We start from the raw sequence: 15,000 nt of genomic DNA on the forward strand, positions 1-15,000 counted from the left end.
ATACGTGTTTGTGTGTGTGTGTGTGTGTGTGTGTGTGTGTGTGTGTGTGTGTGTGTGTTTACAAGGACGCCGATGAAAGAAAAATCAAAAGGGAAAAGAAATACCTTTCGAAGTTCACTTACATGTGGGTGCAGTTCCATGCACCAGACACAGGCACCGTGGCCGTGTGGAATATGAAGTGGTTTTCCCAAAGAGACACAAACTATATGAAGTTACCGCTTCGCGCTGCACCGATACGAGTGGCAATATGGTTGATCGAACATTTCCGCTCGCTTCAGTCAGCAAAGAGGATCAAAGAAGGGATGCGTGATCCACATATTTTTAGAACAGTGGGTAAATGTGTGTGGGCGTGCGTTTGTGTGTCCACTGTGTGTATTTGTTCGTGTGAGTGTGTGTACGTGAGAGAGAGAGAGAGAGAGAGAGAGAGAGAGATCATGTGGTGTGTGCGAATGAGATGGTAGTGGGGTGTGGAGGGATATTGTGTCAATGTGTATTTCCAGCAATTTCACGAGTCGTTAAAATAACAGATAAATTGCTTCGGCAGTGTGTTGCTGTTGTTTTTCTACAGATTAAATATATCTCTTTCTGAATGCCCACGCATCACAAAAGACAACCAGACCACCAAACTCACTCAAAGAGTTTATGACTGAGTTTGAATCATCACTGAGTGCCCAACAAAAACGTTGACATTCTCGCTGTCCACATTAATGTGTTAGTGTAGTGCAGTGTAGTGTAGAGATTGCTGAATCCACTGCGCATTTCTTTCATCAAGACATGGAGATCTCTGCGCGTGAACTGGAAACCGTTGGCAGAAGATGGTGAAGCCTTTTTCTTCAGTCTTCTGCGTTCACTCGTATGTACACGAGTGGGCTTTTACGTGTATGACCGTTTTTACCCCGCCATGTAGGCAGCCATACTCCGTTTTCGGGGGTGTGCATGCTGGGTATGTTCTTGTTTCCATAACCCACCGAACGCTGACATGGATTACAGGATCTTTAACGTGCGTATTTGATCTTCTGCTTGCATATACACACGAAGGGGGTTCAGGCACTAGCAGGTCTGCACATATGTTGACCTGGGAGATCGTAAAAATCTCCACCCTTTACCCACCAGGCGCCGTCACCGTGATTCGAACCCGGGACCCTCAGATCGAAAGTCGGGCCAACGCTTTAACCATTCGGCTATGGCGCCCGTCGATGGTGAAGCCATATAAACACTTCTCCTTCGCACAATGAAACGACAGATGCAACAGTAACAGCACTGGACTTTCAATCTGATTGTCCTGCGTTCGAACCTGGTGTTGGCGCCTGGTCGTTTGAGGGTAGAGATCTTTTCTCTTTTATTTCCCCCCCCCTCAAGTTTCTTTGGTCAACAACGTGTGCAGATCTGCTAGTGCTTCAGTCTCCGTGTTGTGTATACATATGCATATACAGGAGATGAAATACGCATGTTACAGATCGCACCGTTCATATTATCGCTCAGCTGGTTGTGGAAAAAAAACCGAACACCCCCTAAATCAACTTGTGTTAATTCAAAACAGTAGGTCAAAACAGTTGTACGTGTAAAAGCCCACGCGTATATCATCACTAGTGAATGTGCGAATTGCAGCCCACGAACGTGGAAGAAGAAGAAGAAGAAGAACTAAGCTTGAAATAACTGATTTTGACCCTATCCTCGATTGAAGGTCAAAAGAAAGATAACACCCTATTGTTGTTATTGATGTTGTGCTAAATGTCTGTATATGTGCGTTTTATACACACACGCGTGGCATTGTTCCTGTGTTGCGTAATTGTTTTCCATTTCTTCGGCACCAGCTCTAGATGTGTGTGTGTGTGTGTGTGTGTGTGTGTGTGTGTGTGTGTGTGTGTGTGTGTGTGTGTGTGTGTGTGTGTGTGTGTGTGTGTGTGTGTGTGTGTGTGTGTGTGTGTGTGTGTGTGTGTGTGTGTGTGTGTGTGTGTGTGTGTGTGTGTGTATGTGTGTGCTGCACCTGATCTGTGCCTGTGTCTGTGCACGTATCCATATAACTGCCTGTCTGTGAGGCAGAAGATCAAGAAAATAATTGTAAATTGTTCAGAGAATCAGAGAGAGAGACAGAGAGATAGAGGGGGGAGGGGGCGAGGAGGGGGGGAGGGGACAGACAGACAGACAGACAGACAGACAGGCAGAGACAGAGAGACAGGTATAGAACAAGAAGAGGTGGTGGGACAGACCTGGCATTGATTATCATACGAAATACGTATAAAGAATCAAAAAGTTTTGAAATACAAGAATTTACACATAGTATAATGTATTACAAAAATTCAAACATTTAACGCAACACAGGACACTAAAGAGCACATTTATCCATTGAGCTGAAGCATGTGTGTGTGTGTGTGTGTGTGTGTGTGTGTGTGTGTGTGTCCGTCTGTATGTCTGTGTTTGTGTCTGCGTGTCTGAGTGTGCGTGTCTGTGTTTATGTGCGTCTGTATGTGTTTATATGTGCGTGCGTGCATGCGTCAGTTCGTCTGTGTATGCATTATCTGTGTAGGTACAGACCCAATATTCATGTATCAAAGCAAAAGCATACACGCAGAGGTGAATCAACAGAAATAACTGTTAGCCATTGGCACCGGGATTTCACACTGACATGAGGTCTAGAAACAGAGGAACACAAACAGATAACCGCGAAATTAACAAATCCTGATGTAAAACACATTTCATACAAATACAATAATTGAGAATGAGCATCACGATCATTAATTTTCAATCACCAAAAAAGCAAGACACAAATACCGACGAGACTAACAAGGACAACAAAGACAATTTCAATGAAGTTAGTACATGATAGAAAACGTTCATCACGACCATTTCAGGACCATTAGACTCTTCAAGACAGAAGCTATATGGGCTTTAAAAAAGAAAAAAGAAAAGAGTAAAATGACAGAACGTTTCACTTTCAACATTAAATACATGCACTATCCGCACACAAAACAACAAGAGGACGTCATGCATTTTGATTTTTGGTCTGTGAACATTAACAAAATTGAAAAAGAAATATGTCGAATTTTTGTTTTATCAAAAGATGGAGAAAAGGGCTATAAAATGTTTTAAAACAAGGTAAAGGGGATGTCAAGTGAAAAGCATACAGATCGTGCACAACCTCCACCTCTTACCCCTCACCCCGCCCCCTGGAAACTTTTGTAAATTGCAGAAGAGCGCCAAGCATGATAGGCAGAGAGTGTATTTAAATCTTGTTTCAAACTTTGGTGTTTATTTAGAATGGTGTGCGTGCGTGCGTGAGTGCGTGTGTGTGTGTGTGCATGCGTGTGCGCATGCGTACGTGCGTGTATGCATGTGTGCGTTCGTATGTGCGTGTGTGTGTGCGCTGGATTCTGTCAGGCACCTGTAAATTCTGTGTGGCCCTTTCACTCATTCAGTCTTTTTTTTTTTTTTTTTTTAAACCCCTAAGTCTAATTTGGCTTAATCTGCCTGACCCAACTCGTATGTCACCCAAAAGAAAACTGATGCACACCCTCTCTTTCTGCCTGTCTCTGTTTGGTCACCCTTTTCATGCACTGGAAACATTCCCTGTTGATAATGTGTTCGTGCATGTTTTGCTCTCTCTCTCTCTGAACTGTCTGTCTGTCTCTCTCTCTCCCTGTCTGTGTTTGTTATTGTCAAGTTTCTCTCTGCCTCTGTCTGTCTCTGTCTCGTCTCTCTCTATAATTATGTCTCTGCGTGTCTCTCTCCGTCTGTATGTGTGCCTGCCTTTCTATCTCTTTCTCACTACAATTCTCTCTGTCTGGGTGACGAGCAGTAAAGGGAGAGATGAGGATGAGGACGTGGGGGACGAGGGACGGTGAAGGCGTGAGGACGGTTCTGGGTGGGTGTGGGGGGCGGGGGCTGGGTAGGGGGGGGCAGGAAGGATATCTGAAGGAAGAGATGGGAGTTGGCAGGGAGGATGGATGGATAACTGGTTGGAGGAGGGATGGGGGTGGTGTCAGAGACCAGACGATGGGTTGTGATGTATAAGGTGAAAAAAAAAAAAAAAAAAAGGAAGGAAAAAAAAAAGAAGAAAAAAGAAAGAAAGAAAATTCACCCCTCGATCGAAGACTGCATGGACGTGCCGTGCCTATAGCACTTCTTGTGGTGTGGGTCAGTCGGTAAAAGGTCTTCTTCTTCTTCACACACACACACACACACACAACGCACACACACACACACGCTTCATAAATCACTCCTAGTGAATACATGTTAAATCAATGACCAAACAAACCCGCACGCATGCACGCGCGGACATAGACACTCAGTCACAGGCGCGCGCACACACATGACTACATGCAACCATGCACGTACACTTAGATCCACATACACTGACACAGACTCACACTCTGTTGATGGTCTGTGAGTTGGTGTTGCTGTTCCTTGTGATATAAGCGTGATGTTGACGTTCAGAGTGTTAATGTCCAAGTTCAATGTGTTCAGAATCATCTATATCTTGTGTATTGATGTTCAGTGATTTTGTTGTCAGTGTGTCGACAGAAAATATATTAAACGTATAAGAAGAACATTGCAAAACTTTGGGCCTTTACGCACGCGGTAAAGCTAGTGCTAAGAAATACTAGTATATTTATTTGATTGAAAGAAAGACAGAAAGAAAGATACGTGGAGTGATGGCCTAGAGGTAACGCGTCGCCTAGGAAGCGAGAGAATCTGAGCGAGCTGGTCCGAATCACGGCTCAGCCGCCGATATTTTCTCCCCCTCCACTAGATCTTGAGTGGTGGTCTGGACGCTAGTCATTCGGATGAGACGATAAACCGAGGTCCCGTATGCAGCATGCACCTAGCGGACGTAAAAGAACCCACGGCAAAAAAAGGGTTGTTCCTGGCAAAATTCTGTAGAAAAGTCCACTTCGATAGGAAAAACAAATAAAACTGCACGCAGGAAAAATACAAAAAAATGGGTGGCGCTGTAGTGTAGCGACGCGCTCTCCCTGAGGAGAGCAGCCCGAATTTCACACAGAGAAATCTGTTGTGATAAAAAGAAATACAAATACAAATACTGACCATTTCGACCGTGAGTCTTGCATCTGATCTTTCTTCGACCTCTTTTAACCCACTGGAAATAGTTTGTGCATTAGTTTTATCATTGAAATAAAGCATCATCTTTCGGTTCACCTGAAAGTCAGTTCACCAGACAAGGTCAAGGAGAAGCCTTTTTTTTAGCTCTTGTAAAAACAAACAAACAAACAAGAATAAATCACGCCAACACATTATTCACATGAAACAATGCAAGTAGGTGACTTTTAAGCTATTGCTTCTGTTCTTCCTGCTGTTGCTTTCTCCATTTATGTCAGATAAAAAAGCAAAGAAGCAAACAAAGAGATAAGAGATCTAACATATCCCTATCGTGGCAGTCGTTTCATTCGAGATCAAGTAAACAAAGACAGCCAGAAAGTTCATTCTCGTGCTATTTTATCATGACTTACGCACATTTAGACATCAGTCACCTGGCCAGAGTTGCAGGGGCTATCACCTTAGCAGCGCTAAGTTTGCTTATCGTTAAGAACACTCCTAACTCCACGCTAATTCCATAGACTTAGGAACATTCTTCAATATGCAAACTTAGCGCTGGAAAGATCGCTCATGGAACTCAGCCCAGGAAACGAAGTTGGAATACAATATGCGTCTCAGCCTCACGCGACTGTCGCTCAGTTATGCAGAATCCAGCCACGTCACTGACACAGAAAGGACACGCCCAAAGTCTGACCTGAATAACCTGGAACCGGAAGCAGTAAACGACAAACACGACAAGACAGCAGCAGGCTGGCTCAGTCCTCGAAGAGGATGTGGCCCGAGAAGGAGGAGAAGTGGTTGAGGAGCGAAGACTTCTCGTTCAGCTGGACCCACACGTGGTCGTCCCTCTTCAGGCGGAGGATGAGCGTGTTGCTGCCCGTGCCGTGCCGGGCCTGTGCGTCCCCGTGGAAGGCCAGCTGGTGGTCGTTGTTGAGCATGATCCACCCGTAGGCCGTCTGGTTCTCGGCGCTCAACGCGTGCACGATGAAGATGTAGGTGCCGTTGACCTTGCAGACGAAGTGGGAGGAGTAGACGTCGAAGCTGTCGCCCAGGTTGGTGTGGATGGTGTCGAAGATCACAGGGGTCTTCTGGACCACGGGGCCCAGGGGCTCGCTCCGACTGACGGTGAAGGCCACGCGGGCCGGGTGCGGGCCCTTGTCACCTTTGTCGCCCTTGGGGCCCCTGGCCCCCTCCTCGCCGGAGACACCCTCCTGGCCTGGGGGCCCGATGGGGCCCGCGGAGCCACAGTCCCCCTTTGCTCCCTTTCGTCCTCGCCGTCCCTTCACCCCCATTTCTCCCGGAATGCCTGCTTCTCCTGCAAATGAGCAGTAGGAGTAGTAGCAGTAGTAGCGGTAGTAGGAGTAGTAGCAGTAGTAGGAGGAGGAGCAGCAGCAGCGGGAGTAGCAGTATAACAATAATAATGATAATGTGCGTTGTACAGTACTAGTACTTACCCTGCGCCTCCATGACATTAAAAACACGTGCGGAATGGATTAGGAACAGAGATATGCAAATACGAAAAAAAAGTTTAAGATACAAATTCGCTAAGAAAAAAAAAATTAAAAAAGAAAGAAAAAAACAAAACGAAAAAGAACACCAACAACAGTGATATATTACTAACATCACGCATACCTCACCCCATCCTAACACACACACACACACACACACACACACACACACACACACACACACACACACCCTGCCAACACACTTATTTGATGCTCCTGTTCGCGTGTGCACTCTTACACATTATACAAAGGTATATAAGTTTGTGGCGATCCGCTCTATCATCTATCGCGATGTCGAAGTCCACACATTGTTTGCAACAGAGAAACAGAATTAAACTAAAGAAGATCACAGGAACGAGGATAGAGATAAAAACAAAAGACAACCGAAGCTGGTTTAGAGCAGGCAAAAAAAAAAAAAAAAAAAAAAAAGCAACTGATAGTTCTCAAATGGAGTAAACCGGTAAAGAAAGCCCGTGGTTGCCACAAACAAACACACAAACAAACAAAAAAAGCGATAGAAAAGCTGCTTTCTTGTTGGAAAGAAATGAATTGATGTGTCAAAAAAAGGGGCAAACTTGTGAATAAGCTGTGTGACTGCCACAGATGTCAAAGTCGGATGACCTGACAGTGGCATGGCAATTTGCACACACACACACACACACACACACACACACACACACACACACACACGCACGAACCAGCGACATGAAAACTAAATAAACCTTATCGATTCTTATTCCGGATTGTGCATAACTCTGGACTTTGAATTCCAAAATAAACACAGAACTAAAGTGCGCTTCCTGAACTTTACGTGCGACGGGTCCGTTGCTTCAAAACTACGTTGACTACAGTTGTTGTTGTTCTTTCTTTCTTTATTTGTTTATTTTACTTAATTAAGCAGCTGATCAAATCTGCGTAAAAGCATTGATATATTGCAGCTTATAAGACCACAGATGAATCAATCGACAGACAGATAAAAATTTTTAAATGAATCATATACATTAACTGTTATACATATCATAGTTGCGAAGCAGATACACAGATGAATCAGCTGACAGATATGAAAAACAATCCAGTACATTATCATTTCAGTTCAGCTGCTCACTGGGGCATCGCTGCGTTCGGACAAATCCATATACACTACACCATGTCTGCTAAGCAGATGCCTGACCAGCAGCTTAACCCAGCGCACTGGGTTACGCCTTCAGAAGAAAAGGAATATAAATAAACAATAACAATAATAGGTATACTTATAACAGTCAAGATGATAACAATTGAACAAACAAACAAACAAATGAATGAATAGATAAATAAAAAAGCAAACAAACACAATACTCATTGCAAATCATTATCATTTGTGCGTGTGTGCGGGCGTGCGTACAGTGGGTGTGCGTTGTTGCGTGTTTCGGAGACATTGTTGGACTGAAGTTGTGATTCAATGAGTATGTATTGTTATTGCCCCAGAAGGGGCAAAAGGCTTAAATTCCTTTTGTATCTTTGAAATCTTTTGACGCGAGGTACACCAGGTGACAATCAAACCCAAAACCCAAAATATAGATATGAAACAGGAGGGGATCGAACACGGAACGCTGCTTACCCTCCTTTCCCGCTAACCCCATGTCCCCCTTGGGTCCCTTCAGTCCAGTGGGCCCCTGGCCCCCTCGGGCTCCGTGCAGACCTGCAGCAATAATGATAATAATGATAATAATAATAATAATAACAACAACGAAAACAACAATAATAATAATAATAATAATAAAACGAAGAAGAAGAAGAAGAATGCAAAGATACAAGCATGGATATATAACAGCCCAATATTCGTCCGTCGGGATTGATGGACGAATATCAATCCCGAGCGTAGATATATAATAGCCCAATATAATTACACTGTAAAAACATGGTATGGACCACAAACAACAACAACAACAACAAAAAACCAAAATCACGCCATTAACCGAACTTTGATGAGAGAAATATCATACGACAATAACGATAATAATGATGATAATAATAATAATGATAATGATAATAGTAGTAGTAGTAGTAAGAAGAAGTCTTTTGACTTTTTCAAATGGTTGACTTTATAAACCTTGTCAGGACTCGTTAAAAGTGACATCAGTAGTGCCTACTCTGATCACGCTTTCAAGTTGTTGAAGATAAAATCCAATAGTTACATCACCTTCCCAAAAACTGAATAAATATGAATAAATGAATAGATAAATAAATAAGCAAATAAAGCTAAATATACCCAAATAAATGAAAACTATCTTGACACTCGAACATGAATATCAGTGCGCTAAAATGACCTCAAAATCAAGGTTAAATCAGGCAGAAGTCATTGGCTCTAGGCCCTGTCTGTCGCGCTGCCCTATCATGACAGTACCTGGCAGTCCAGGAACACCCTGAGGACCCGGTAGACCCCGGCAACAACTGCTGCAGGCGTCCCCTTTAATGAGGTTGTACGTCACGCCGAGGGCAGTGCCGACCACGTGAAAGAGGATGACGACAGCCACTGGAGGGTTCATCTTGGGTTGTTGTTTTTTCTGTGTACATAGGAGTGGAAGACTGGTAATGGTCGATGTTAGTTTCAGTTTCGTTTCTGTGGAGGTGATGTGGCTGCTTGTGAGTCAAAACACGTAATGCGCCAAGCTGGGAGGGAGGGGGGGGGGGGGGGGGGGGGGGCGTGTAAACTGACAGACTGACAGGCAGACAGACAGATACATATCGGGTGTCCCCCAAAAAGTGAACCGCTTTTTGACAAGTATATTCTCAGTGACAGAGAAACCGAATTCATTGAACATTTTCACACAGTAAATCACCAACAAGTCTGCAAACTATCTAAAAGTTTGGACGCAAATTAAGCGAGTATTGTCAAATTCAAAACAGTATGTCAAAAAATCCAGTATCAGAGCTGTGCAATGTGACCTTCATCATGTTCATGCCATCTGCCAGGTGTTGGCATCTGTCAATCAGTGTCAGTCTAGTCTATTGATTTTTTAAAATTTTTTTAATCGTGTTTCCAAAAATCAGTTCTGTCCAAAGCTTAAGTTTGGAAGGATCAACCATGCCTTTGAGTGAAAGTGATATGTTTACCATTGAAAACTATTTCAAGGAGAAAGTGAGTTTTCCTCTGATACTGGATTTTTTGACATGCTGTTTTGAATTTGACAATACTCGCATAATTTGCGTCCGAACTTTTCTATAGTTTGCAGACTTGTTGATGATACCCTGAGGTTATTGTTTGAAAATTTTCAATGAATTCGGTTTCTCTATCACTGAGAAAATACTTGTCAAACAGCGGTTCACTTTTTTGGGGACACCCGATACATACAGACACAGACACACACCTGACGACACTAATCATGATCATCATCGTGATTGTCAATGAGTACTGAATGCCCCCACATACGCCCCACTCCCCCCCCCCAACCCCCCCACACATACACACTCGTATGCAAACACACACGTGCGCGCACAAGCACACACTCACCCCGCCCCCGCACAAGCACACACACGCACGCACACACAGACACAGACACACACACACACGTCACCATCACCGTCATCGCCTGTATATTGTCATTCGATTATATTGACATGAAATTAAAACACACACACACACACACACACACACACACGTTACCGTCACCGTCATCACCTGTATATTGTCGTTCGATTAAACCGACATGAAATTAAAACACTTGCATGAAAATTATAAACGAAACATTGAAAATGAAGAAAAACGACCAGCAAAACAGTATTGCAACAGCAAAAGGTAGACACACGTGCACGCACGCATACGCACGAACACACATGCACGCACGCTGCACACACGCCTACATGTGCGCCTACACACACACACACACACGCTCAATCGCTCCCATTTTCACCCCTCTTTTTCATGTTTTCTGTCCTTCAATTCAGAAAGAATAGTTGATTAATCATCCTCAGGCTAGTGTGTTAGTGTTAGCGTGTGAGTTTGTGTGAGTTTTTTTTTTTTTTTTTTAACCTTTAAAAAATTTTTTTTTTCCAAAAACATGTATACAATACAGAGAATAGTATGAAACAAACAATATAAAACGAACAGTAGCATCTTTCACTACAGAGAGAGAGATAAGACAAAACAAAACAAGACAGACTAAACAAGGCAAAACAAATCTGTAACAACAACATCAACAAAGAAACAAACAAACAAAACAAAAACAAAAAGTCCAATCGTTCAATCAATCAATGTTTACATCTTAATGATTGTAGTAACCATGATGATTTAAGATGACATTAATAATAAATAGCCTGAACCAGTTGTAACATAGCAACAGCATCAGTTGTGTCAACTATTACAGTAATGGTGTCTAGGGTAAGGCGAAAGCGAGTGGTGGCATTATAATATCATAATAATGAGCATGAGTATACCACTTCTGCATTATTGGAAAAGAAAGCTTGTAGTTAATCACACTGTAAAGAAAACAGCAACAATAAAAGTTCAAAAAATAAACAAATAATACATATAGGAAATAAATAAAGACCTGTTAGTACAAAGTAAGGACTGTTATAAAGAATGATAATTATGGAACATGCAAAATTGTGATTAAGTAACAGTTTCCATAATTGGAAGGTAACTGTTCCACTTTGTACGGAAAGCATGATGGTTCATTAGTATATAAGATGCATGTTCTTCGATTTTGTATCTGTATCTGAGCTGTGTTTTAAATGCATTGAGTTGTGGTGGTTGTTTATTGAATTTGCATTTGTACAGAAAGTTTTTGGCAAGTAAAATAATGAAATCTAAAATATCATCTGTAGCAAATGTGTGTGTTTCCAGATAAAACTAATTCTTCACTTAATTGGGCATTGTATACATTATTGAGTTTTTTTGTTTTTTTTAAATTTGAATTTGATGTGTGTGTGTGTGTGTGTGCGTGTGTGTGTGTGTGTGTGTGTGTGTGTGTGTGTGTGTGTGTGTGTGTGTGTGTGTGTGTGTGTGTGTGTGACAAAGAGTGAGACAGACAGACAGACAGACAGAGAGTGTTTCAGTTTCTTAAGGTGGTGTCACTGCGTTCGGACAAATCCATTTACGCAAAACCTTGAGCGTACCTATCGGAGTGAATTTCTTCTACAAAATTTTGCCAGAGGACAATTCGTTTGTTGTCATGGGTTCTTTTCCAGTACGCCATTAGTAGCATGCTGCACGCGGGACCTCGGTTTATCGTCTCATCGGAATGACTAGACGCTCAGTTTGATTTTCCTGTCAAACTTGAGAGCGGGATTCGAACCCACAACCTCATTGACGAACACTGTATTGGCATTCAAGCGTCTCCGCAATCATTCTGCCTCCTTCTTCTGGACTACCAGTGTGTATTAATGCATCACACACACACACACACACACACACACACACACACACAGAGAGAACTCAGAAACCTTATAATATCAATAGCTGAACAGACCTAATGACATCACAACAACCACCACAACAAGAGAGTTTAAGATGAAAACGACTATAATCAAAAACATACAATTTGTGTAAATTCGTTGATTAAGAAAACTGATTTCGACCACCCAATGAACCCCGAAAGCGGAGTATGGCTGCCTGCATGGCGGGGTTAAAAAAAAAAGTCATACACGTAAAAGCCCACCCGTGTACATACACGAGTGAACGTGGGAGTTGCAGCCGACGAACGAAGAAGAAGAAGACCATCCAGGTTACACTTGTGACGGGAAGAAATCACAATACATCTGTAGAAGAAAAAGCCTTTTTTTCCTACGTAGCAGTCTACACAAAGTTGAATATCTTTCAGAGCAACAATGAATGATATTTTCCATTTTCCTTCATAGGTGAGAGAGAGACAGACAGACAGACAGAGAGACAGACAAAGACAGACAGACAGGCAGCGACGGAGACTAAGAAAGACACGGAGACAAACACGGAACTACAAAGACAAACACAACAGAGAAACACAGAGAGACAGACAGGCAGACGGACAGACAAGAGCAGCCCTGGCATAAAAAAAAAAACCCCGAAGAAAAGAAGATTACTGAAGCAAAACAACAATGTACAATGTTTTTTTGATTGCTGGTGAAAAGGACGGTCAGATCTGATAAACACAGCGATTACACAGGGATGCTGGATCGATGGCGTGGTGCCTTGGTCGTCATCCTCTTCTTTCTTTGCTGCAATGACGTCAGTAGTTTTTCTCTGTGTGTGTGTGTGTGTGTGTGTGTGTGTGTGTGTGACTTGACCTTATTCTAGCCTTTGTTTTCTGACGTCTTAACTTTTTTTTCCCCCACGTGTCTCTGAGCTCAGGTTTAGTGCTTTTGACGTCATAACCTATCTCCGGCCTTTCGACTGGAAGACTAGGGGACACAGTAGGAGTGTTGTGATGAAATACCGTGGCCTCTCACAACCTTCGCCGGCGCATGTGTTAAAAACAGAGCCAGCGTTCACGAGCTGCATCTTCCGCGTGCGCTTCACTGGTGGACATTTACGTGTACGACCTTTCCCCGCGCCCTTTGGGCAGCCATTCTCCGTTTTCGGGGGTGGATACGTTAAATACGAAATTTACATGAGCACTGCATAGGCCTACTTGCATGACTGAGTCGATTATGCTGTTGTGTTCCCAAATCTAATCCAATATCCATAAAGCCAAGAATCGAACTCAAGGCTTTAAGACCAGTTCAGCCAATGCACTCGTATATAGTGAAAGCCACTCTGTGACAGTTCATTCCAGACAATCTTTTTTTTCTCTCATCAATAATACGGACTTCCGCAAAACACGATCCTTCTGAATCAATGTTACTCTCCCCTCCTCCCTTTCTTCCTGTCTTACCTCCCTTTACCTTTCTCGCCTTTCAGCCACAGTCCGCTTTACGGCCGCCCACATAGCTAGCTACAGTGAAACACGACCCTTTTCCATTAACATCACTCTGTCTCTGTCTTTCTCAGCCTCCGTCAATGTCCACTTTACGAACGACATAGACCCAGCGAAACAAGAGATCCTTCTTCATTCACAGTACGCAGTACTCCGTCCCAACTCCTTTGGATCTACAGTATTGATCAAACTTTGTTGTCCTTGCTCTTTAGAGGCGCTTTTCCTTTATCCACCAATGCACTGGGATCTCTCTCTCTCTCTCTCTCACACACACACATGCAAAACAACAACAACAAATTGACAAATAAAAACCACACACATCGCCTTTTAATGATCTTGTGTCTAAAAGATTAATGAATAAACAGACGAGTAAGCAGGTATAAATAGGCTATGAAGTAGTGAACGGACGAATAAATAAAATAAATAAATAGATAACTCAAAACATTAAGAAAGCAAGCAATGAAAAAAAGTGAATTGTTCTCTCTCTACCTCTCTCTCTTTCTGTGCCCGAGCTCGCGCGCGTGTACTATGTGCGCGCGAGCGCGTGTGCGTGCTAAATTCACTTCAGTTTGTGTGTAGCATATTAGCCTACATTTGATTTTTTTCCCTCCAAAGGTTTTCCTTTCACGCATACCTACTATTCTGCGACTTGTTTTCTTTCAAATCACGATTTTGAAAAATCATGCCCAGCCATATTTTTGTTGGTGATGATTATACAGATCATACATACATTGCCTCTACTCCTCCTCCTCGTTTTGTTTATTCACTTGCGAACAGAGCCATAGCGGTCAAACGTCATCATCACCCTCATCATTGACAGCAACACAAACGACGACGACGACGACGATGACAAAAAGGGCAACAACAAAACACTGTCGATGTCCAATCAATGCCCGTGTTAGGGGAGAGAAGAAGGCGGTAAGGGGAGAGCAGTCTGGAGACAGAAACTGATTGGTAGAGTGAATAACGTGAAACACGATACACTAGAACCGTTGCTTCCGTGTGTGTGTGTGTGTGTGTGTGTGTGTGTGTGTGTGCGCGCGCGCGTCTGTGTGTGTGTGTGTGTGTGTGTGTGTGTGTGTTCGTCCCGGCTGTTGCTCTGCCTTATCTTCTTTCTGATCTGTCCTTGCTTTCTCAGTCAACAATGTTCATTTCTTTTCGCTGTCTCCCTGTCTCTCTTTCTGTTTTGTCTGTTAATATGTCTTCCAGGTTTAAATCTTTTTTTCTTTTTTCCCCCCTTCTTTTCACATGTAGGTCAGGTCTATTTATTTTACTTTATGTAGGCAAACAGACGTACGTACAATAGCAAACACAGGCTGGAACGGACTGGGCCATGCTGATATTTTCAGTCAAGGTAATGCACGCGCGTGCGTGTAACCTGTGTGTGTGTGTGCGTGCGTGCGTGCGTGTGTGTGTGCGTGTGTTTGTGTGTGTGTGTGTGCGTGTGTGTGTGCGCGCGTGTATGTGTGTGTGTGTGTGTGTGTGTGTGTGTGTGCATGCATGCGTTTTTGACTGCATATCTTTAGTCATTTCTTTCTTCTTAAACTGTCCTTCATCCCTCCCTGCCC

At 43.1% G+C, this 15,000-nt stretch overlaps 1 protein-coding gene across 2 annotated transcripts in view; it reads right to left on the reverse strand.

Moving 5' to 3' along the window:
- Window positions 1-4,771: 4,771 nt before the first annotated feature.
- LOC143293151 (caprin-2-like) overlaps window positions 4,772-15,000 on the reverse strand; it is an 18,773-nt gene continuing 8,544 nt past the window's right edge. For both annotated transcript variants that reach the window (XM_076604068.1, XM_076604067.1), the window contains exons 2-4: window positions 8,947-9,106; window positions 8,161-8,241; window positions 4,772-6,370 (exon numbers count right to left, since the gene is read on the reverse strand). In XM_076604068.1, coding sequence (XP_076460183.1) covers window positions 5,811-6,370; window positions 8,161-8,241; window positions 8,947-9,088 — 783 coding nt within the window. In that variant the 5' untranslated portion in view covers window positions 9,089-9,106 and the 3' untranslated portion in view covers window positions 4,772-5,810. The remainder of the gene's footprint in view (window positions 6,371-8,160; window positions 8,242-8,946; window positions 9,107-15,000) is intronic.

Source organism: Babylonia areolata, chromosome 18 (genome assembly GCF_041734735.1).
Source record: "Babylonia areolata isolate BAREFJ2019XMU chromosome 18, ASM4173473v1, whole genome shotgun sequence".
In the NCBI taxonomy this organism is placed as follows: domain Eukaryota; kingdom Metazoa; phylum Mollusca; class Gastropoda; order Neogastropoda; family Buccinidae; genus Babylonia; species Babylonia areolata.